At 39.8% G+C, this 24,059-nt stretch overlaps 1 protein-coding gene across 2 annotated transcripts in view; it reads right to left on the bottom strand.

Annotated features, from left to right (window-relative positions):
• The window catches only part of LOC121363719 (sodium channel protein type 5 subunit alpha-like), a 214,797-nt gene that overhangs the window by 154,694 nt on the left and 36,044 nt on the right, over window positions 1-24,059 (bottom strand). The window contains exons 2-6 of one of the 2 annotated variants that reach the window (XM_041486335.1): window positions 19,518-19,836; window positions 17,689-17,807; window positions 12,330-12,419; window positions 8,690-8,818; window positions 3,844-3,935 (exon numbers count right to left, since the gene is read on the bottom strand). In XM_041486335.1, coding sequence (XP_041342269.1) covers window positions 3,844-3,935; window positions 8,690-8,818; window positions 12,330-12,419; window positions 17,689-17,807; window positions 19,518-19,784 — 697 coding nt within the window. In that variant the 5' untranslated portion in view covers window positions 19,785-19,836. Of the gene's footprint in view, window positions 1-3,843; window positions 3,936-8,689; window positions 8,819-12,329; window positions 12,420-17,688; window positions 17,808-19,517; window positions 19,837-24,059 lie in introns of those variants that run through there. The other variant, XM_041486324.1, reaches the window with a different exon arrangement.

Raw genomic sequence — 24,059 nt, 5'->3', positions numbered from 1 at the left:
AGGCCCCAAAGTGCCTTGGCCCAATTTTCTATGAGGTCACCTTTCCCCGGTACCCTGTCGTTTTGTGTGAGATGTCCGTGGTGTACACGCCTGCTCCAGAAAGAGCAGGGGAGCTTCCCTGGATACAGCTGCATACAGGCAGTGTTCAAAATCCTGGGGATGTTGATGAGGATTATGATGATGATGATGATGGCCTGCTTTTTGTGGTCTTTTGATGAAGAGTGTGTACCTCAGGGCTTATATTATCTCAATTAGTATTTATCAAAAACATCAGTGATTTCCATGAGGATAAAATATGATTCAAGACCCTCTGTTGCTGTTTCTATTTGGCCCACTGGGATTTGGATGCTCTGGTAATGGGATGCTAATGGGAGACAAATGAATGGCTTCAGTGGGTTGTTCTGCTGCTGACCATGGTTCCTATCTGGCTAGAAAAACAAATGAATCCAGTTGCCATGGGAACACGCAAGACGCCAATTAGTAAATCAAATCACTGAGAGTTAAAGGTTTTAAAATGCTCCCATAGAGAAAATGTTACCTATTTCTAAGCACCTGAACCTGTACAAAGCTTGTTTTCCACTCAATATCATGGGCAACTGGAAAACAGGAAGAAATGGGTGTGCTCAGTGCAGAAAAGGGAAAATAGAAGAGTTCCATGAAGGTCCTCTGGCACGTTAAGGGCTGCCACAGGAGATAAGGCACTGACCTGATGTCTTACACAGCTCCAGGGGAAAAAAGAGAGATCTGATGAAGCAAGAAACAGGGAAGCTGCATTCAGAGACAGGACCTGCAGGTCCATGCACATTTGGAGCAGGAGATATTGGCACTCTGGCACCCAAACTGAGCCCCAGCTCTCCAGTGAGAGGGAAGCTGGCTGGTAGATGCCAGTGTTTGTGTTGTTGGGTCTGGATCTGAGCCATCCACCTGGGACAAATCTTCTAATAACAAAAACAGTGAGTCACTGGAACAGTTCCTGGACTTCTCAGGAAGAACCTGAGACCTCCACCTTTGAAGGGCTGCTCAAAGAAGTCAGGCAATAAATATCATGCCATACTTGAGCTGTGCTAAATGCAGCCTTAGGCCAGGGGAATGGACTCTGAATTTAGGAGATCTTCTTCAGCCCTCTGAGCCCATGTTCCCCTAAAGATCTCTGTGCCTGCTTGAGCACTTAGAGCCAGACATTAAAGGTAGGTGAGATTTTTAAAAGCACTAATTGTCAGCTTTACTGATTCCTTCTGGAGTCAATAGAGAAACCCATTGATTCCAAGTGAAGCAGAATGCCTTTGAAAAGCAGCCTCTAAGTGCTTTGCTGGACAGAAGCCTTGCACCACAGAGGACTTGGCCCGTGGCTTTCTGTAAACAATTTCACTGAGCACGACGAGTCCAAGCATGTTTGTGCAAATAGAAGTACCTGATGGAAAAGTGATCAATTTTATTGAGGGAAAGCTCAGATATTTCCAAAGGAGAATACAGCTTGGTGTTTTTCACCTGAGACGTGAAAGGGGAAGCAAAAATAACAAGCACCTTCTCCTCTCTATAGCAATTAACCCCAAAAATCTCATGAAAGATGTTAATGCTCATCATCTTTTCATTTTTAAGCCTGCAGGGGGAAAATATTTCACCTCAGCATAAGACTATGTTATCACTAAAAACTCAGACTGATCTCCAGAGAAACCACAGCATCATGTCCAATATATTTTTTAAAATACAGATGCCTAACTGTGAGATGAAGTGACTCCTCTGAAATTATCTGTTCATATTAAAAAAAACCCCACCTTGTCTGTTTTTCACTGGCAGCTATGGCAATTTGTAGCTCTCCACATTTGTAATTTAATAGTCAGGACACAGGTAATCTTGATGATAAAATCAAAGGCCAGATATTCTATTAGCATATCTACATGCAGTTATGTCACCAAATAATTCAGGAACTTGTACATAAAAATGCAGTTATCAAAAAAACTAATCAAATATTCAGTCAGAATGATAAAAGAGAATGTGAGTTATTATGCATTACTTTAATATATAACACTCCTCTTTTTTTTTTTTTCTTTTCTATTAACCAACAAATGGAACAACTCAGTGTTTAATATCACTGAAGGGTTTTGGTGTATTTCAATCTGGATATTTTGAATGTCAGCACTCAATTTTTTCCCCACTAAGTCATATCTCATCATTTGATGTAAAACAAGTTTCAGCTCCTCCTCTGATATAGGACAGCAGAAAATTGTTATATATATAACTCAGAAAAATTGACAGGCTCTGCTCTGAGGAGGCTCAAGCCTGAGACAAGATGTAAGGTGAAAGGTGTCCCCTGGAGACAGATGTCCCTCCAAGTTAAGTCTTCAAATCGCTATCAGAGGAATCCAGGAAACAAACTCTGCCTTTCTTTCTGAGTAGCCACTGTCATCTCACAGGATCTGTAAAGCTATGCTCAGCTCTGTTTCCAAAAGAAAATAAAAATCCTATCTCAATGGAAATCCTTTTACAAAAAACTCAAAAATCCCCAAAAATCTCTACTAATAAATTGTTCTTTAAAATTTAAAGACAAAAATTAAGACAGGTACTGGTTTCATACCTAATGAATCTGTTTAAAATCTGTATTTGGACACACACTTCCAATGAAAAGTACCTTGCTTTCCCAGTAATTTCCTTGATTTCCATTACTGTGGTACTGGAATGAGGAATCAAACTCTAGACCCAGATATATATTTTTTCTTAAGACTTCTATTCCTGAATTCCCATTTCTAGCTCCATGTGGTAATGAGCTTTAATACATATCCCTGTAAATGTACTACACATAATTTGTTTAGATTGATACTATAGTGCATAATAGAGTTGGTGGAAAAGCCTTTCTAACCTTAAAGATCTGTGAGTGAGAATCTGAGCAGTTCTCTCAATGTTTTGAATATTTTTAACAAGTAATTGCCAACATCTGTTCAGGATTATCACAGATAGGATCTACCATGCATGGTTTTTGCTATCTTCTCTACCTTGTCATGCAGGTTGGAGATGTTAAACACTGAGGCTGAATGAGACCTGTCCATAGATAATGCTCAGCAAGAAAGTTTTGTTGCATGGTTAGTCCTCAGTGGACTCAACTCCACATAAATTACTTAATAATATTTTTGTTTTAATAGTAAGAGATTATATAAAGAGTTTCTTTCACTACCAGATGTGTAGTAAAACTGATTTTTCTTTTTCTTTTTTTTTCTTTTTTTTTTGAGGGGGTGAAGAGGGGAGAAATTATATCCTTGAAAATATGAGAAAACATGAGTTGAGGAAATGCTGACTGCCGAAATCAACACTGAAATGTTTTCCAACCTCTTCAAGGCCCAAAATTTCAGCAGTGTTTCTATCACATGCAAATGGATAAACACCATGACAAATTAGGCTATCTGTGCCTGCAGTCTTGAAACCTCAGCTCATAGCACGGATTTAGATTCCTCTATCGATGTGCTCTTAAACATGAATATGCATTTTGAGGTCATTAACCTTCCATTTCTAAAAATCAATATCCGAAGGTTTTAAAAGATTTTCATTGCCATCTTCATAGGGTTCACAGATGAGCACTTTATGTATGTGATTCATGAGCCACTGTTCTTACTGCAGCACTTGTGAGCTCTGCAATTTTGGAGGCACACTCATTCCTTCTGCCCACAAAAACCATTTTGGAAAAAAACACAACACGTAAGAAAAAGTGTATTCTATTGACAGGTCACATTCCCTACATTCCTCCATTTCCTGATCAGTATCTATGGTTAAGTCTTTGGTAATTACAGTGTTTACTACTGGAAATGGCATGTAGGCTTCAACTGCAGCCCGAGTGTTTAACCTGATTTTCACCTGAAATGACTGAGATTGTTTTCAGCGCCCGCAGTACTCTGAACGTTCGTAAGGCTGAGACATTGCCCAGGTCCACAAATTCAGTTATGTATCTGTAACAAGGGAAAGTCACACACAGACAATGACAAAACACCAGCCAAAAAAAAAACAACAATCAAAGGGACAAAGAGAGACAGAGAAAGAATCACTTGTAGCTGAGAGCCAAAACATAAGGATCAGGGCGTCTTACCTGGGATTACTGAAATAGTTTTTAAAGCTCTCAATACCCTGAAAGTCCGAAGAGGTGAAACACTGCCTACATTCACAAATTCTCCTACATACCTGTAGAATTAAGTCACAGTTATTTGGAATTACACAATAGAGTATGAGACTTGTCTGAATGTAGAAAGCATTCATACACAGTGGGAGTGAACGCAGCCAAATGAGAGGTGCATCCACTTTTCAAGCTGTTCTTTGATGCCATTTGCCCCAGGTTTTTATTAGTGCACATCATTTCAAATGCTACTTGAACTATTAAACTTTTCTATTAGGCATCCGTGCTTTAAAACAACTGGGTGAACTCTGTTATTGTGCTGTTCAGCCATAAATACTTTAAAGATTTTACCATCATGTACTTGAACAAAAAATAAAATTCTTTACATTATTGGAAATATTAAGAGTTATTTTGCTGCTTCAAATACTCAAGCAATTTTCACATAATAGCTTCTGAAAACTACATATAGGACAACATAGCAAAATAGTTCAAACATTTCGACTGGGTTATTTAGTTTAAGATGCTGTAGTTCTGTGGTAAAGCAAATTTTGGTTTCAAGAGATACTTTAAATTGTATTTTGTTTTATATTTCAATTTCATGCCCTTTGGCTGTGGGAAGATGGAGTCTAAATGAATATAACTGCCATCCTACTAAAAACTCTTTATTATTAAAATACCAGTCCCAGAAGTTCCCTGCCTTGCCTCTTTTGGTCATCCTGGAGACTCATCACATCCATGCTAAATGCTCCCAGGAGGGAGCATTCCAGTCATGGAATGAGCTTCATTTAATCAGTGTTGTACAAAATTATTTCCTCCCAGTCTGTATGCAGAAAAACCATAGTCACCACTGTATCTTCAGAACAAAAGAGATCTTGGACCCTTGAATTTTACTTCTAAAATTCTACCAAATTTCATTCAACTGCCCTACTTCTTTGGGGCCTTTGTTTCTAAATGTTACAGAAAAAACTCACCTGGTTATTTTAAAAAGCCTGCTTAAGTGGCCTTTGTCCAAAGGCCCCTGGGGAGGACAAAGCAGTCTCTCTGTATCTACTAATCCAGATTATAGCCTGGAAGAACAACGTTGCTTCTCTTCATAATCTCACAGGTGAGTCTGGGCAACGATTCACCTGTTCCTTCCCCAGCTTTGCCCTGTGCTTCTCTCCCAAATTCTTCTTCAGCATGAAATATGGAGGAAAAAATAATTTGGGAAGAAGCACTAGGATGGGAATATGGTTTTTCTGACCAGAGATTTGTAAAAACACATTAGAAATGTTTGATCAAGCATATGAAGCAGATAATACTGCTATTTGTAATAGTCAATTAGAATTTAATTCGGTCATTTTTTCAATTAAAATGCTGCTGACCAGTTCCTCTGTACCAGGGATGAGGAGTAACTGGAATTCCTATCCTGAATTTTCCCATTAGCCAGGGAGTTGCTTATTGTCTTTAAGATTTTGACAGGGCATTTCCCAACCCAGAGCTACAGCTGCTTCTCCCTCACCTGTCCTGGAAAGAGGAACTCACTAGTCTGGGAGAGAGGGATCTAAACAAGGGCAGTTTCATAATTTCCTTTGAACCCACCCCTGACCCCAGAGAGGGTCACAAGCCATGGCTGTGCCCACTGGCACAGGACAGCAGAAAAGCCCCAGGGAACTGCAGCACTTCTTATTCTCCAGTGTGCTATTTAAAATTACTCTCTGTGGCCCAATCTGTGCTGTTTCTGCCCAAAAGAGAAGACAAGAAGCTATTCTGCAACAACTCTAAAGCAAATGATGGCCTTCCCACTGTAACACCTATGAGTGAAATAATCATATTTTCTGTTATCTCAAAACCCTCGGTCCATCTGAATCTCACAGTCCCTTATCAGGCTCCTCCATTTTGAACTCCCAGCCCATCTTTGTTTGCAGACACAGAAATACCTCTGGCAGCACACAGGCTACAAGTAAAGACAACACCAGAGTTACCTGTGTGATCCATCTTACTCTAAATTACTTGCAAATTGGATTTGTATGAAGGCTAAATCGTATCAGAATAGATTCCATTATCCAAGTCTCTGTACTATCTGCTGCTTGCATACTTGGGAAGGAGGTTTCATTGTACACATGAAGATCATATTGCAGCCACTTTTAACTCTCTCACTGCTGCCCGTGGGCTCAAGGAAACACTTTTCCATTTCTTTTTTTTATTCCTGAATGCCAATTATTTTTTCCATTCTTAAAGGCTTAGTATAATATGCCCTGAAGTAAGAAACAATAGGAATGGATTCTGGTTCTGAAGAGATAGTTTGGTATTAAGAAAATAGTTTGATATTAAGAAGTCTGATAGTTCACAGCTGTAGGTCCCCCTGTTTTAGGGATGTTCTGACTAAGATGTGAAATATCATTTGGAAAGAAAACCAAAAGGTAGTGAGGAAAGAAAGCACAGAAACCCAGGCCTCTTATAAGAAAAGGATTTAAGGATTCTTCATAATCCTTGGGCTGGAGCACTGAGTGGCCATTCAAGTCTAGAAATAGAGAGGGATAAACCCACAACCTGTGGGCACCAAATCCTGATTCCTACCAACAGAGTGAAAAATTCCCCTGTGGGTTACTGTCCACCTCAAGGTCTGTGCAAACCTTCTCGTCTTTCCTGCTCCCTACGTCCCAAACATCCAGAGATGATGCAGAGACAGTTTAAGGGCTATTCTGACTGTTCAGGACTGAATTTCAGCCTGAGATGCCCCCAGAGCTGGGGGAGATGCCTCAATCTCTGCCCAAGTTGACAAGATGAGGTGGAGCAGATTCATGATCAAAGCTGTGGCTCCTTTTGTCCTTTTCTCTGCTCCTTTCTACCTTACTGCCAGAAACCTCCTTCCTTCTAGAAAAGTGAGAACCCATGCACAGAAATTCTCCACGTTGTGCTGAATTCTGAGACCTACAAACAAACTCACATCCTAACTCACAAACAGATGGATGATTATACCCTGCTTTTCCCACCTGCCTGATGGACAGGAGACAGGAGAGCAGGATGGTGACTCTGTGGCGTTGTCCTGCCACTAAAAGTTGCAGGAGAATGGCACTCAGCAATGCTTGAGGAAAAAGTTTAGCTGCAAAAAATACCCAATGTGTGCTGAACTACAAAAGATTCTCCCCATCTGCACTGATTTGTTTTTTTAAAGGCTTATCATAGTGGCCAGATGTCAGTTCAGCCAAATCCATAGGAATGCAGCAACAGATACCAGGACCTGGCCTAGGGCTGGCTTAGATCCAAAGCCTACTGAAATAACCAGGAGTGTTCCTGAGGAAGTTCACTTAGGTTTTACACACCTTCATGCTTCTGCTGTTAAGAACCACAGAATTATAAAATATTTTAAGCTATGGGAAGGGATCTATAAGGATCAAGAGTGCAATTCCTGCTCCTCACAGGACTACCTAAAACTAAACCATGACAAAGAGCACCATCCAGAGTCTCCTGGAATACTGGTCTTGATCCCTGTGCCCTAATAGAGTTGTGCTTTTAACTTCACTGTTTTAGCTAACTTTGGTTGAATATTCTTTCCTGATTTTGGTTCCATTTAAATTTCACAGCCCGTGGAGCTCAGCTCAGATGTTGGTGTTAACACACTTGAATCTCAGTTCATGCTGTGAATTATGGGGGTTAAAGATGGCAGCAAGAACTAACCTAACTGAATACAGGTATCATTGAGCAGAAAAAAACAGGGTGATCAGATCAGATCCTTCTGTGTTTAGGAAGTGGAGCTTTTCAGGCATCTCTACCAGCTTTCAGTTCAAGATGGCACTCTTGTGTTTTTTGCACAATTTTTTTTTTAATGACTATGAAGAAATCTGGATTTCTAACCTAGCTGGAGTACTGACAGTGTCAGACCTCTGCCTTTGGCTAGAGCTGGGGCTGACCCTAAGTCCCCTGTGAGTGCTGGCTGACTGCTTCTCTACCCCTGTGTATTTTTAGCTGTCTGGATGTTGCAAATCCATCACCTTCTTCACAGCACCAGAACCCCACATGTCCTCAATGAACTCTAACAATCTAGGCAGAAGCACACAGCTGAAGGGGAATATAATGGTGGGGGCCAAATTTCTATTTCCAAGATACATAGTAAGTTTCAGAGGACTACAAATTAATTCTCTATAGTAAAATAATAATTACTTTCCAGGCGAAAAGAGTTTATGAAAAGAGGGACGTGAAAACAGCTCTGATGATGTGATGGATAGATAGAGTATAAATAGGGATTTAAATACGTGTGTATTCAGTCACACTTACAACACTTTCTATTCAGGGGTCTGGAGCTTCCCAAAACTACATTAGATAGGCAGATATTATTACAGATATTTTACAAACAGCTCTCTCTGTGGAGCACAGAGAGAGTAAATAATTTCTCCAAAGTTGTGTAGTGAATTCAGAGAACAGAACTGAGAGTTCCTCTGACTTCCTCCTCTGAAACCACTCAGGATAAAAATCCTCCATCCTAATACACTTCAGCCTTTTCTCATTTTCAGTAAAATTTGAGTGAAGGAAAAAAAAAAACCATCCAGACAACCATTTAAAAAGTTCTATTGCATATAACTCTCTTGAAAAATATAAAGGAGTGCTACTTACGCCATAACAATAACACTGAAATCCAGCCAGTTCCATGGATCCCGAAGGAAGGTGAATTCTGTCATGCAAAATCCTCTTGCCAATATCTTTATCAATGACTCAAAAGTGTAAATGCCAGTGAAAGTGTACCTGGGGAAGAGAGTGGCCAAGGAAGAAAGAGAATTAGCAAGCAGCAGTCAGCTGAAACTGCAGGGGCACAGCTCTGGGGTTGCTCGTGTGAGTCACAGCTGCAGCACTGGGCTGTGCATGAACAGCCTCGTGTGTGGACCAAGGAAAGGTAAGGAACAGCAAAATACTGGGGACAGTCTCAGAATGAAGACAATTTCCAGCACGGGGTGTCCCTTGATGAATCCTCACTCATTAAGTCAAGCATGGACACCACACTGCAAAGCTGGGCTATGGGACTTCTGAACCTCTGCCAGAGTGGATTAGGGAATCATGGAATGGTTTGGGTGGGAAGGGACCTTAAAAATTATCTCCTTCCAACTGCCTTGCCATAAGCAGGAAACCTTCCACTAGACCAGGCTGATCAGAAACCCATCCAACCTGCTCTTGAGCACTCCCAGGGATGGGAAGTCCACAACCTCTCTGGGCAACATTATGCCACACTCTTTGCTTTTCCAGTTGAAAGGAGGGTGGTTGTTCCATTCATACCTCTCATGTCTTCCTGCCCAAGATATTTTGGAGATTAAAAAAGTGCCACCACTGGTTTTTATCAGCTAGAAAGGGTAATTCTCCATCAACTTCCGTTGTATTTCACTATCCCTGCAAATCGCACCGGCCTTGAGAATTAAACAACAAAATGCCCTCACTGAAAAAGAATTGAAAAACTCCCACATGACTACTGTACGTAGTAATTTTTACCTGCCTGACAGTAAAGGAGACATGAGGCTAGTTTTTTTTCCCCTGGTAAATTAAGTTATTACCGACAACCTCTTGACTGTGGCGATCCAGGCTAGAACATAGATCTTACCTTTCATAATAAAGATGACACTTGTAATAAAATTTAGCCAAATCTCTGTGGAGGACAGTAATGCCTCTGATTTATAGCTCTGAGATCTGTACTCACCTAGGGCTCTACCTGCCATCAGAGACAGAGTTCAGGGCATACAACAGCTCTTTTTTAATGTTGCTGCCCGAAACACCCAGCCCAATGGACTGGGTATTCTAGGCCATATATTAACAAAATAAATAAATGTTTAGTGTCTACCATGGGCATTCCCTACCCCTTTTCTCTTAATGAAGATGCAGATGACACCAAAGCCTATTAAAAAACCTCAAACACCTCAAATCCACTAAAACACAAATCTCGTAAGTCATGATGTGAAGGGCTGTCACTGGAAACACTGGCTTCTGTTTTCTGTTCAGTGCCCAAACATCAATTGGTGCCACCACACATTGAAAAAAAAAAAGTAACAGTTCAGATTCCTGTTTGGCAGAAAAAATGTGTGAGTGATTGAAGGTGGCAATATAAAGAAGAACATTGTGCATAAAATATATTTAGCTGTATTTCACTGAACTGCAACTGGTCAAACACACAGATAGTGGCAAATCTCATGATCTCCTGCCATCGTGTCACAACATAGTGCTACTCACAGGTTATAAAATCTCATTGTGTTTCATCTTAAAATAGGGATTAGCAGGACAGTTTGGGTGCAGCAGTGGGCATTAAATGTGTCTCACAGCTCCTCTTTGACCATATACCTGAGTATTATCTTGTACCCAACTTTTTTACAGCTCTTATTTATCTTTGCTCTGGTATTTCGAATATAGGTCACCCATGTGACAGTCTCTTTAAGCATGTGTATTTAGTAATACACACAGAAAACACATGCAAAGATCTAAAAAAATATACTTAACAGTACATAAGCTCATTAAAATGATAAAGCACTTGTATTTATTCAGCATGTCAGATGGGTTTAATTGATTGTATAATCATCGTCTAATTCTAAATGGATCGGGCAAAGTCCTCCAGCAATTGAACAGCTTCTTTAACAACAAAAGTCAGCGTTCTTAAAAAAATTGTAGTGGGGGAAAAGTTGAATTGATTACTTTTTTTTTTTTTCAAAATGGTAAGGAAAATGCTTTAGAGGAAGATCTAGGACACATATTTGAGCAAGGTTATTCTTCTATCCCCTGTGAGTCTCTGAAACAGCAGAACAAAATGGATTAAATGTATCTTCTCCAAATCCAATATTAATCAATTTGAATTACAGTTCATTGGGTTATTTTGCGCCTCCAAAGTACTTGACTTTGATTTCATTCCATGCACTTGAGGAGGAAAAGCTAAGAGATATGAGGGGACACAGGAGAAGAGGAAACATGGAAGGATTCACTCCATGCTGCATGAGTCCATCTGCATTTCTGCTCTATGTTTTCTGCATGCTCTGTTTGATGCATTGATAAAATCATCCACACTCTCCTGCTTGCAGAACACACAATATTATCATTTTTGGCATTTCCCTCCAGAATGTTTGAATTTCCAGCTGTACACCAACTGGCCAAATATTGATGAGGTCATCATGTGGATGAGATGTCTGTGATTCAGCAGAAAACGTCATGGCAATGGTTATGAAAATTTTCAATAGGAGAAGGACAACATCAGGGGAAAGGACAGCCACAGACATACCACTACACATGAAACATCCTGGGATTAGGATGCTATTGTGATGGGATGAAATATTTGGTTCAGTGCTGCCTATAATTAGTAATTTATGGCCTAGAAGATGTGTCCTGCGTGATTTTATGGAACCTAAATAAGGGCGTTTTACTGTCTTTTCTTACAGCCCTGAGTAGACCAACCACCAGGCTATGAAGCAGCAGATGGCATTTATCATATGTCAGTCAAAAATAAAAAGTGTGTTCTGATTGGTTCAATGAGCCAAAATAATTGTTTAATGCACTGTAGGTTGATTAGCTTGTGCATCTGGTATCTGTTTCTAAAAGGAATATTTTTAAACAACTTAAAGAAATGAAATGGGTTTTCTTTTCACTGAAGTCCCTTAACCTCTTTTAAAATTAATTTAAAAACCCACAACACCAAAAAATAACCCCTTTAAAGCAGCACTTTTGCTATTTTTCCTGAAGGCTTATCAAGCTAAAAAGACAGGAATTCTCATAGATGTATTCCCAGATAATTTGATGCTCATAAAGTATTCCTGCCAATGATTACAGGGGAACACTTCTCATGCTGTGCTCAGTCCAAAATAAACTTTTTCTTCCATTAAGTTTCAGATCAAGGATAGAAGTCAGTTCAGGAACTATTCTCTGAAATAATTCAACTTAAGCTCCATCAGCCTATTCTGGTGTGTCCAAGCATCAAATCTCTTGCATGGGAACTGTGGAAGGCTGACAAATTTCAAACAGGGTTGTCCTCAATACTTTATTTCTTCCAGAGGTAGCATAAAAGGTGCCTTTGGCAATAAGCATGAGATTCATGGGCTGAAAATGTTTAGTTTGCTTACTAAGGGAGTTTTCACAGGCTGAAACAACTACCTGGAAAAACATTTTGAGAGGGCAGACACCACAGCCAGTACTGCTGGAAAGAAATTAGACAATAGCAAACAAGATGCAAATAAGAACAAAACAAAAGGAAGAGGAAGGATGAGGTGAGGATGGGACAGCTGTAAAGGATACTTACTCAACATATTTATTCCATGATGGAGTCTCTGATTGTGCCATGAACACACAATTAGTTAAAATAGTGCACATAATAAACATACTGAACAATGTAAAGAGGCAAATTAAGGAAAACAATGCATTTGATACAAGACTTCCTAAATTTTTGTCTTTTCACACAAGATGTGACAGCTCAATCACAATTTGCAAGTTGCTTCAAGAACTATAAGCATTTGTTTGCAAGTGCATTTGGAGACAAATAATTATATAAACATAGAAAAATGAGGGAACCTTCCCCGCTTTTTTCTTCTTTTCCTACATCTTTTAAACATACTTCATACAGTAAACAAATGTACTGACTCTGCAGTCCTTTGAAAGCACAATACCCCAAATTTACAGCTGTGTTGGCCAGATGACAATGTGCATAGGTGCACAACTTTGTATGAAAAGAGGGATTAGTCTCATTTAAGTATCCACAGAAAAACCTGTGTCTGCAAATTCCCACTTCATTTTTTATCCTGAAACATTTCTCAGGCAGTAGGGGAAAGTTACAAATCTGGTCTTTCTAATCTCTTTAATGGGCTTGAGGTCTCACTTTCAGCATAAAGTTTCACCAAAAGCAAGTATGAGTTTCAGAGCACTAATTTTAAGGCTTGGTCTGCAAACCTGCTGGGCAAATAGGCAGCCTTGGTCTGCAGGGCTCTCTGCCTCTGCTGAGGGACCAGATTCCCTGCTTGGAGGCTAAAACAAACCTCCCAGTTCACACACTTTGCTGCTAAGCTGAAACCATAAACATAAAAAGCACCCTAAATCAAATTCCTGAAATTGAAAACATAATTCACTGGATGGCTCTTCTAAAAGCACATGCCACTTCCTGTACAAAAAATTACACAATCTGATGAGATTCTCCTGCATCAATAACTGGTCCCATGCAACCAGGAAAATGTAACTACAGAAGATTGGGCAAAGGAAAACAGCCTGCAACTCAGTCAACAGGCAGGGACCCTTCCCAGGCAATATAAGTAAAACCCAAAAATAATTTTTTTTCTTTTTCTTCTTTTTTTTTTTTTTAAGATTAAAAAAAAAAAATAAAGTTCAGTTTGGTTTGGGTTTTTTTATCTCTGTAGTTGATTCTGTTTGTGCTACTTTTTGTTTGAGAATAGTGATTGAAGGATTTAGTTTCAAACCTACGTCCTGAATTGTTTGCATTAAATTTATCCTCTTGCAGAGCCAAAATCTCTGCTGAATACAGAGTGGAACGTTTTCCAATGGGCCACATAAGCAACTGCAAGGTTAAATTGGCAGTAACCAACCTGAGGATTCCCCAGGGCCACCACAGAAGGCAGTAATTGAACTCACAGGGACTGCTCATCTCACAAACATCTTCCACTTCTGGGCCAACACCTCCTACTGAAGGGCTGGGAGGGATGTCTGATAACCACTCACATTTGCTCACATCAGCTTCAGATCTATTTCTCCAAGTTTTGTCATTCTTGTTAACATAATTATTAAGTTCCAGTAGCCTAGAAAACACTGGATTACTTTTTCAACTCCAGTGAAATGCTGTGGATGAAGCACAGGAAACCAGAGAGCTATCTTCAGACCATGTCAAAAAAAAAATAGCATATATCAATTCCAAGCAAATAAACTCCACTATTGGAATTTAGGGCCACTGGTTTGATCTCTTTATGCCTGTTTCCCTGTGATACAAACTGAATCTAACAGCTTTCCCAAATGCTCACTTACAGGCAGGTGTCATCACCTCCTTATTCAAGCACCAAAGAGAACAAACCAGAGAACACAGGTTGAAAACATAAGGGTCAGGTCTGGGACACCAAACACACTACAAATTCAATCTGGGTTTCATCATCAAGCTGAAAACTACAAAGAACATGAAAGAATGATACATTTCAGCTGGTTACGCACCAAAGTTAGTGGTCTGTGTTAAATTAGAAAGACAAAACAGAAATCCCCACAGAATGAAAATTAGCATTCCTACCTGAAATCGAATGCAATTGTTTGGATTAGAAAAAGTCCATAATGATGATCTACTCAGAAAGGACAAAGCAAAGAAGATAAAACTGAGATAAGTTGTATTAACAGCATTGTCTATTCCCTATCTTAGAACTGCTATTAAATCAAATTTTCCAAAGCCTACAAACTAAATATACTAAGCTACTCATCAGGGTTCTTTCTGCAATAAATTAAACCTATTATTTCCAATTTGAGGTTACAGAATAGCCTTTGCACAAACCGATTCTAAAAGTTATAAATTTTATCTCCTAGCACAAAGATATTGAGTCAAACGCAGCATACTTCTATTCTAGACTTCATTATGATGGATAATTGTTAATTAGCAGACTGAATACTAGAGATTCACTTTAGGTGATCATTGCCAAATTACATATAATATGTGCAAGCAAAGGTTAGTCCCAATGAATAGAATGTATAATTGGTGCTTCACAAGATCTCATTTTGCCCCATGGAAAGTGTGCAAAATAAGATGGGAGGAAATCTGCAAGCACAAAATATGGACAAAGATTGGAAATTCTGTAAGAACATTATTTTTCTTTTTCTGATGCATCAGAATCCATAATTCTAGCACCAAGGAAGTAATTTTTGCCAAACCTCCAGCCTGGATCAGTGGTAAAGTGAGAAAAACTAGCTATAAAACCTAGAAAAACCAGAAATTACTATTGCTACAGATTTTATACAGGCTAGCAAACTGCTTGGAGAAACTAAGGACACCACAGAATGGTCCTTGGCTTGCAGGCAAGAAGAACTAAGAGGAGTCTTTTAAACACAGGGAATCAAAGTAATGTTACCAGAGTTTTAATCTCATTAAAAGGTGGAGATAGTTAATAAAGATGTAAATAACAGCTAATAATGATGCAGAAGGCAAAAAGTGCTCATCCCATTGGGGATACAATCCTGCACTCCCCATGTCCTCTGGGACAGGAATGGAGCAGGGCCACCTTCTGGGCAGCCATGTGGGCCCTGAACCATCCATGAGCCCTCACAGACTCTGAATAAGAGGAGAAATACCTAGAAGGGGTTTAAAGATTCATTGTTAGTTGTAATAAACATTACTAGGAGGCTGTGGGAGTTTCTCCCCTTGGAAGGATGTATTTTTGAAAGGCTGGACTTCTCAGTCTTGGCTGGATGAGCAATGAACAAAAAGCATCTATCCTCCTAGACATCTCAGAGGAAGAACTCCACATACAGCTACTTAACCAGGAAATGTGACCCCTCCCCAGCTTCTTTATAGGGTGATTTTACTCCGTCCTCTCTATTCTGTTCCACTGTTGGCCTTCATGGTGCACTCAATGGCTGGAAATTGAAATATGGCATCCACTAAAGAAGCTGCTACAGATATTTACGTGACAGGGCACCATTTGCTAATGCTCCTTTTAGGCTTTTGCCCTGGGGAAAATAAAGATTGCTTGATTACAGTCACGCAAGAGGATAGATCTGGTTCCCAGGTCCATGTCTGGGATATTATCTGCTTCAGTACTTGCGGGTTTGGGCTCCTTTCTGCCTGGGATATTGACTGCCTGCTTAGCCACTTGGCCTTTGTATTTCAGGTTGATACAAAAGGACTTTATTGACAGAAAACAAATCAGTGCCTAATGCAGGACCTTCATTGTCTCACTGGGACTGGAGTTTTTGTCTCCTGCCTGTGCCTGCCAAAGATTCAGCTGTTGGATCTCTCGAAATGATCAACTCGAGGTGATGATTTCTGTCTTTCTGGAGCTAAACCTATGTTTGCATTGAGACATGCCATTCCCAAAATCTTACACTCCTTATCTGACCATAATCCTTTCCTGACAGGTATTTTAAATGCTCTCCTCTGTCGTCTTTATCCTTGGAAGTAATGTGGTAAGGATTTCTTGCTTATTTATCTTCTGTTCGACTGCTACCAAGAGGGTGTAGCTCCTGTGCTACACATTCCTGTGACTTCTTGGCTTCACCAGACAATGTAGAAAAAAAGGGAAGAGAAGACAGAACAGGCCTTCAAAGCTGGAGGCAATACTCTCAATTTCTTTCTAAGAAGCTCAGTTTTCAGATTCTTCCCTTAGCCATACCTGGGCAAATGCATTGACCTTGATTAACTTCAGCAATGCTGAGGTAACTGTGCCTAAAAAGCTTGCTTGGGCTCTAGGTATGCAGCAGCATGTGCTGCATTGTATGCTCACATAATCTGATCCACCAGCTCATCTCTCTGCAGAATTCTACAGTTTGTTCTTAGTAACCATAATAATATCTTGGCTGATAACACATATTCATTTTTGCATAGAATTATTGCAATCAGAAGCTTCACCTGTTTTTCCTTTTGACAGAGTATCTATAGTATCACCTTTTTTTTTCCTCCTCCCTCTATGGAGTGGGAATCTAATTTATTTCCCTATTTGTTTTCCATGAAATTTGATAATTAACCAATGTTTCTAAGATGCTACCTAATTAATATTTATTAATTCTCTATGGTGGACATGAGCAGATGAGGGATTTCCATCACTAAAACATCCTGGAATGATCAGAGCAGCATGTCAAGTCTTTGAATTATCACTGCCTGGTCTCCCATGTGCACCCTAGAGAAAGCAGCCAAGTCATGAAAAAAGGTGTGTTTTTAGTAATGTTCACACAAAGCTGAACATTTGGGTCAGTTTGGCCTTCCAGAGAAATGTGACTATGTCAGAATATAATGTTTCTGGGGTTGTGGGAAAAAAACAAGCCAAAACCAACCACTACAGCCTGTCTTGCATGACTTCTGAACCAGAACTACAGGAAATCAGGCATTGCCCTTCCATCGCAAGGTCCAGCAGGACACCTGTGCCTCTTCTCTTTGTTGGATAAAACATTCAAATAAACAAACTGGGAAAGAATCAACAAAACCATTTTTGAAATGTTCTGCTTCAGGAGAAAAAAAAAATCAGATCTGAAGCAGTTCAAAATTAAATCAGGTCTGCAGACAGTGTCACAGAGTTTTACCTCTGGGAGGGATTGCTGAAATGCTTGGTAGGAAAGCTCTCCATCAGTGCAGATTTCCCCTGGTTGCCTTCCTTTCTGAGGTACTACTCCCACTTTCCGTTCAGTAAAGATGTTCAGTCCCTTCCCATCTTTTAATCCTGAGTAAACTCACCAGACTCTCCAGTGCAGTTCACATTATCTGATGCCAGCAGTACGATACAGTCATTTTTATAGCTCACATAACAATATAAAATGAAACAAACCGAAAATCCAAGTGCATTTCTGCTTGTGCATGCAAATTCACCCAGAAGATTTAAAACAGCTTAATGAAATAAAATGGTTTCTGACTTCCATCCATCTGTGTTTAAAACCCATATAAAATACATGAGGAGGAAAATCAACAGAAAGGATATGAATGTACCAAAATTTTAATTGCAGCTCTTCTGATTGGATGGAAAGGACTAAGTATGTACAAGGCAGGAGTGGCACTAAATCGAAAGATTGTCTTCCCTTTGTTCAGCACTATAAATGTCTGGAAAACAAAACAGAAAATGAGAACATTCAGTATTTGCATTTATGCTCAGCTTTTCCAGCCCACATCCCACTGGGAAATTCCTGCTAGTATCTCATACTTTCCCCCCATCCCAAGACCCCCAAAATCCTTCTCACTTGGTGAAAAGTTTTGTCCAAGGCCTTCCCTACAGAACTGACTGTCCTGTTGCAATATCCCAAGTATTTTTTCTTTCTTCAACCCTTAGTGGATCCTGTGCCATCACCTCCACCACCGGGCTGCGAAGAGAGCAGAATCACCTTTAAAAATAAAACAATTACCTGGAGACTAAAATGTGGTGGAAGAAATTATGTGATGCTCTTCTTCCCAGATCTGCAGATCAGGTGCTGCAGATCTCACTATGTTGTTGATGCAGCTTCTCTACTTTGAACACTTTATTGCTCTCAATTTTGTCTCACCAAGCCAAAAGTTGTAGGAAGCACTGTTCCACACTAGGATCTGACCTTGGCACTGAAGCACTCTCATTGTGCTCAGATTAATATGGCCAGAGAAAAACAATTCTCTGAGTTATCTTAAACCCAAATAAAAGTGAATTGGATGCTGACCCAATTTGCAGAGCTCTGAAGATGCCCCACCAGGCATAGAGGAACTAATATTCACTCAGAGACAGAATTGAGGCACCCAATATATAAAATCTAAGCAATTCACACACCTTGAATCTAAAAACTTCATGGCACTAAAACTGCAAATCTATAATCCTGTTGCTTTTGCCCAGGGATAGGAGGCAAACTAAAAGGTAAATTAACTCTGGCCCTTCCAGGTGAGTAATCTGTTTGCCTTTATCCATTCAACTTTTATTCTGTAGCTCTAGCACCTACATCTACACTGTTTTAATAGAAGTACCACTATGGTCATATTAATTAATTGTTTACAGGAAATAGCGTAGCCCAAAATCAGGAACAGCAGTACATGAAAAAACTGGAAGCTGCCTAAAAATACAAAGGGCTTCCAAGCTTTATTTTGTCCTCTGTTTTATGAAATGCTTGGAAAGGGGAATGAACTATAGTAAGCAACCAGCCCAGCTCTGCTGTCAACAGCCTTTTGACAGAAGCTGTTTGCACTGCTGTGGCTTTGGTCCAGCCTGCACGTGATCCCTCATCAGGTGATGCTCACTTTGGGACAAAGTTCACCATTCTGCAAAGTGCCAGCAGTGCACATGCTGCTCACACCTCCCTCCTGCTCTATTTTGGTCACCTGAAATGGAGTTTTGCTCTTCCTCAGCAGGAGCAGAGCCGCTGCTCTCCAGGAACGGTTGCGAAGGTGCCTCCTGCTCTTGTGCAGAGTGCTTGCACAAGGCTCAAGTCACCCAGAAGCCCTTAACATTAAGGGGCTTAGGTGATAAACAACAGACCTGTGAAGTCACAGCTCATGCAGAAGGCAAGATAGGGCAGATAAAAACCTCTGGCTTAAATTAACTCAGCTACTGCTCTGCTCGTTTCAGATATTGTATATTCATTCTCAGGGTTATCTGAAAACACACAAGTTTAAATTATGCTTTTTATCCCTCTTTGCCTTCTTGCTTAGATGTTTTCCGGGAGCCCTGCTCATGCCAACATTCTGATCCTTAATCTGGGAAAGAATTATTTTTACTTTTTGTAGGAAGATAACAAGCAGAGCACTCAAAGCAGAGGTCACGCTTTAGCAAAGGCAGAGGAGCAGGCTGGTGCTCACCTTACGATCATTGTAGAAAGGGTCGATGTCCTCCAAGGGCTCCCCAATGAGCTCTGGAGAAACAGTCCCATAGATATCAGGCAGCTTCTTGCAAGCTTGCAAGTCAAACTGAGGCTGAGGTTTCTCTTCCTCGCCCAGCTGCTCTCTGTATTCCTGCTTGGCATTCCTGGCGAGCTTCTCTGCAATTCGCTTCTCGATGGCAGCCAAGGACTCGGGCGTGAACCGGTGGAAGCTGTTAGTACCCGGTGGTAACAAGAAGTCAGCCATCTTTTCATCCTGCTTTGTCTTTACTGGTCTTTACTCCTAGTAGTGGAAACAGCTGAAATTAAAAAAAAAAAAGTTATCAAAAGTTAGCGGCGCGAGGAAAGCAAGAAGAACAAAGCCAGCAGAATGAAAAAAAAACCCACCAAACTCAATCCCCAAGTAACTCATTATATATTATCAGGAAGCTCTTCATCTGTTTTTATGTGGTTAATAGAACATCAAGGAAAACAAAAATTACCAAAATTGTACTTTCAATAAGAAATCACATATGATCAAGTCTAAACAGACTTCATAGATAGACTATGTAATATGCTTCAGTTCTTCAGTCATTTGGGATCCTAAATCCAAACTAAGAAGTAACTTAGATTCACACAAGCTTAAACTTCATTGAAAGCCACAGAGATTCAGATTCCTAACTCATTTTTGAAAATTCAGCTCTGGGAGTGGATGAACAATGTTCCTAAGATGACTGCAAGGCAGATCTAAATCAGCCAATGTCTGGCCACATGATGCAAAATCTAAAAATGCCCCAGCTGTTCTATTCCAAATTTAAAGAGTGAAGGGTCAAGTTTAGATTTTTAAAACCCATAAAAAATCTTCACAATCTCTGTCTTAGGCTTCTGTAACATCATTTTAATTTTCCTTTGGGATAGGAAATACCATCTTCAAGATACCTCCTCAGGACTTTTGAGCATTTTCTTTTCCTCCACACCCTGAAATCTGAAGGATGATGGAAGCTCAACTGTGCCTGGCAGAGCTCTGGGACCTTCATGAAAGCACACCAAGCTTCCAAGACGCTGAACAGCCACTGCCAGCTTGTCATATCTGAAAACCAGGCTCCTTTAATCCAAGACCAATTTGAATATCCAGGAGTTGGACTCGATGATCCTTGTGTTTTCCGGCTCAGGATATTCTTTTATTCTGTGATTCTAACCCAAACCTGTAAAGTTTGATCATGTTGTCTTGATGGTACTTCAGTGTTAACACTTCCAGTCTCTGCCTGAATGAAAACAAGAGTTTTCCCATCTCTTCAACTTACATGAATAAAACCAAGCGTGAAAAGCACAGCCGAACAAAAAGCCTTCTTGTATCTGCACTAAACAACATGGATAGCTGTGAAAATTAATGTAAAACTACTGCTTGAAAAAGGATGAAGCTTATCCCTGTTCTAGCAGCCTGCACAAATCCATCCAAGTTCACTGATGCCACATATTGCAATTTAAAGTCACTTTAGAGGCATGTTTTTCCAGTGAGAGAAGCCCTCACTCTGCAACAATTAAAACTCATTTCAAAGATGAAACACAGACCTTGTATTTTTGCCACCACCAGGCCATTCATACTCAATCAGAATACACTCTGATGACAAACAAAATAGTAGATTTTGAGGTGGGCTACCCTCTTTCATTCAGCAATGTGTGCAGGATCCCACTCTTTGTTCAGCGACAACGTTTGCTTTCTGCTTTCAGATGGAATTTGTCTATTTGCAATGGATAGTTCCAGATAGTTTGCGTCTATTAGGCTCTGTGATGACAGCATTTTTGTTAGCAAACAAGACTCTAACTGGACTCTGCATGACAAATAGCATATTTATTGACTCAATTTCTCTGAGTAAAGGACGCTTTCAAATAACTACTGTCTCTCCTATTCTGACTTCATTTTAAAATGAATTCATTAAATTGTCATTGATCACAGTCTATCACACAGGAATGATTTACTGAAGCTTGTACATTATGCTCTGAATTACAGCTGGTTTGAACAAGCAGGGCTAAAATAAATTATCCTTCCTGGAGTTGGGGGTATTCTGACATTCTTCTTTTGTTAGATTTATTCTCCTTTTTCCTTTCCCCCATCCCCTCCATGCCATTTGTTTTACCCCTTTCCTCCTGAAAAACAGGAAATCAGAAGCTTTCCCACAAATTGAGTTTCCTACGCCCAACGTTTTGTGACTCAGCAAATAGAATTTCACTTTCTATAAACGACATCAATACAGGTGGCCAGAGAATCCTCTGAGATTTTTTTGTATCCTTTCCGTTTTTGTTTCTCCAGAATGAAACCTGTCTCGGTGCTGAAGGGGGACAACAAAAGCCAGTGGCTGATCAGGACTGCTGGAAGGGCAGAGAGGAGGTCTCTAAACTGGAGATGAGAACGCTGCGGGCTGCTAGCTGAGGTCCAGATGATCATGAGCTCTGTCAAGGCAGTGAATGGGGAATGACTGTTTGCTTCTCCTAATAATATGAGACTGGAAAAACTTCGAATGAAATCACAGAGCAGTGGCAAAAAGTCCATAAATGATTTTAAACACAAGTTGCTGCCTCTGTCTCAGGAACCTGGGTGCAAGCAAGAAAAGCTACTTATGCTTGTCCTATTTCAACACTCTTCCCAATCTAAATAAACCTAAATGTGTTCTTTGTCCACACAGTCTCAGACTTCCCTAAAGACTTCCAAGAGAAGCCATTCTGGCAACAGAAGTACTCAATTTTTTCCTCAAAAGAAAAACAAACAGATTGGGGATGGTGAGGGAGATAAAGTAGCCCAAAAAACCTAATCGGCATCAGAAGTTTTAATTATTTTTTCTAAAGGGAATTATTTTTGCTTAAAGCTCTCTCTCATTAGAAAATTGAATCAAACTGGTCAAAAACAGATCTTTTCAATTTTATCTACAATTTCCAGAAAAGTGGCTGCCTAGAAAGAACTGGAAAATCCTACACAAACTTCATTAGTGTTTTTGCTAGTCATCTATTTAATTTTTCTTTCTAAAAAAAGTATGTTTCAGCACCCTTACAACTGCAAACTTGTAACATGTTTTGTCTTCACATTGTATATAAGCTAAAGTTCCACATTTTAATATATATATATTTAGCACAATTCTTTTTCAATTTCATATCCTTTCAGGAAATGGACAAGATAATTTCATGGGTCCTTTCTATGTCTAATTTGTTTTAATCTGTGAATTGCAAACATTTCTACAAATAGCTAGGGTTAGCCCAGATATTTCTTAAAAGGGTAAGAAAGCACCACAAGTTAAAAAGGGAAATCATCAATGACTGAACCAAAGAGCTGGAATGCCATTTCTTAAGAGATAATAGCCGTTGTGACTCACGTGTTTACAATATGAGCCTGGATTTTTCCATTCCTTACAGGCATATTTTTGAAGTACAAGGCTTCAAACACATTGTTTCTGTGATATCACCACGCACAGAATGAAAATTTCCCTCTTGCTTGGTCAGCTAGCATCGGTTGCTGCTGATAAAATGTACTGGTTATGCAAACAAAACATGCATTTGAAAATAAAGCCCCAAGAAGAATTCTTTCTTTGGTGTGGCAAGAAGTGAGAGCAAACAAATTAGGCATTGCTAGCACCTGTATTTATTCAGAAAGAAAAATGCTGTTTTCCATTGCAGTTTTAACCTTAGTGTCATGGGCTTCAACCACTCCAGCTCAAAATCTCTTTCAGGTTCTCAGAACATCACCTGCATGCCCTGCAAGTCCCTCTGTTGTATCAAGGACTCATGAGCTTATATTTCAGGCCCTTGGCAATGGTAATAAAGGAACCAAACTGGAAGATCAAAGTTGTGAAAGTGTCTTTTAAAGGCTAAAGGCATCAGACATGGTCATTTTGAGTAGGACTGTCCCCATCTGCTGATTTCCATGCTGCCACTCAGGAAGCCACTGCAGACCTCGGGCTGGGGAGAGGGATGTTTGCACTGCAGTTCTGCTAGTCCAAACTCTTACAAAATACTAATCCCAGAGCCCTAAATTCTCCTTTTGTTGAAGAAATGTTTGTGATTAAATAACAATTTTGCATTGCTATCTGCTGTGGTAACACGAAGAGTCATGTGGATGGGTTCTCTTTCTGCCTGAGACTACATGGAGCACAGTCATCTTCTCCCCCCACACACTCCTTTTCCAGATAATCTCTTTGGCATTTTTCTTTGACCTGCAGAGCACAGCAAAACATGAGAATAGTAGGCTAGGGAAATAAAGAACAGAGCAATGACACATCTAATTTAATGTCACTGGTCTAGATTAATAAATTCATATGCATAAATTTACACATAAACACAAACACCTAATCAGATTTAAAAAGATGACAAGTTGATATGGGATTACACAGAAGTTTTATTCCAGCCAAGAAGTAATGGCTTCATGGAGAACTGTTTTTAATTCAGATCAAATAAAGAAGTTTTGCAAAAAGATCAAGAAGCTAAAGGAGTCTAGGTGACTGAGGCACACTTCATAATTTTATTGACAACAAACAAACAAACAAACAAACAACAT

The sequence above is a fragment of the Pyrgilauda ruficollis genome, unplaced genomic scaffold, assembly GCF_017590135.1.
Source record: "Pyrgilauda ruficollis isolate IOZ18807 unplaced genomic scaffold, ASM1759013v1 scaffold12, whole genome shotgun sequence".
Classification (NCBI taxonomy): domain Eukaryota; kingdom Metazoa; phylum Chordata; class Aves; order Passeriformes; family Passeridae; genus Pyrgilauda; species Pyrgilauda ruficollis.
This window is presented reverse-complemented; position numbering and strand designations above follow the sequence as displayed.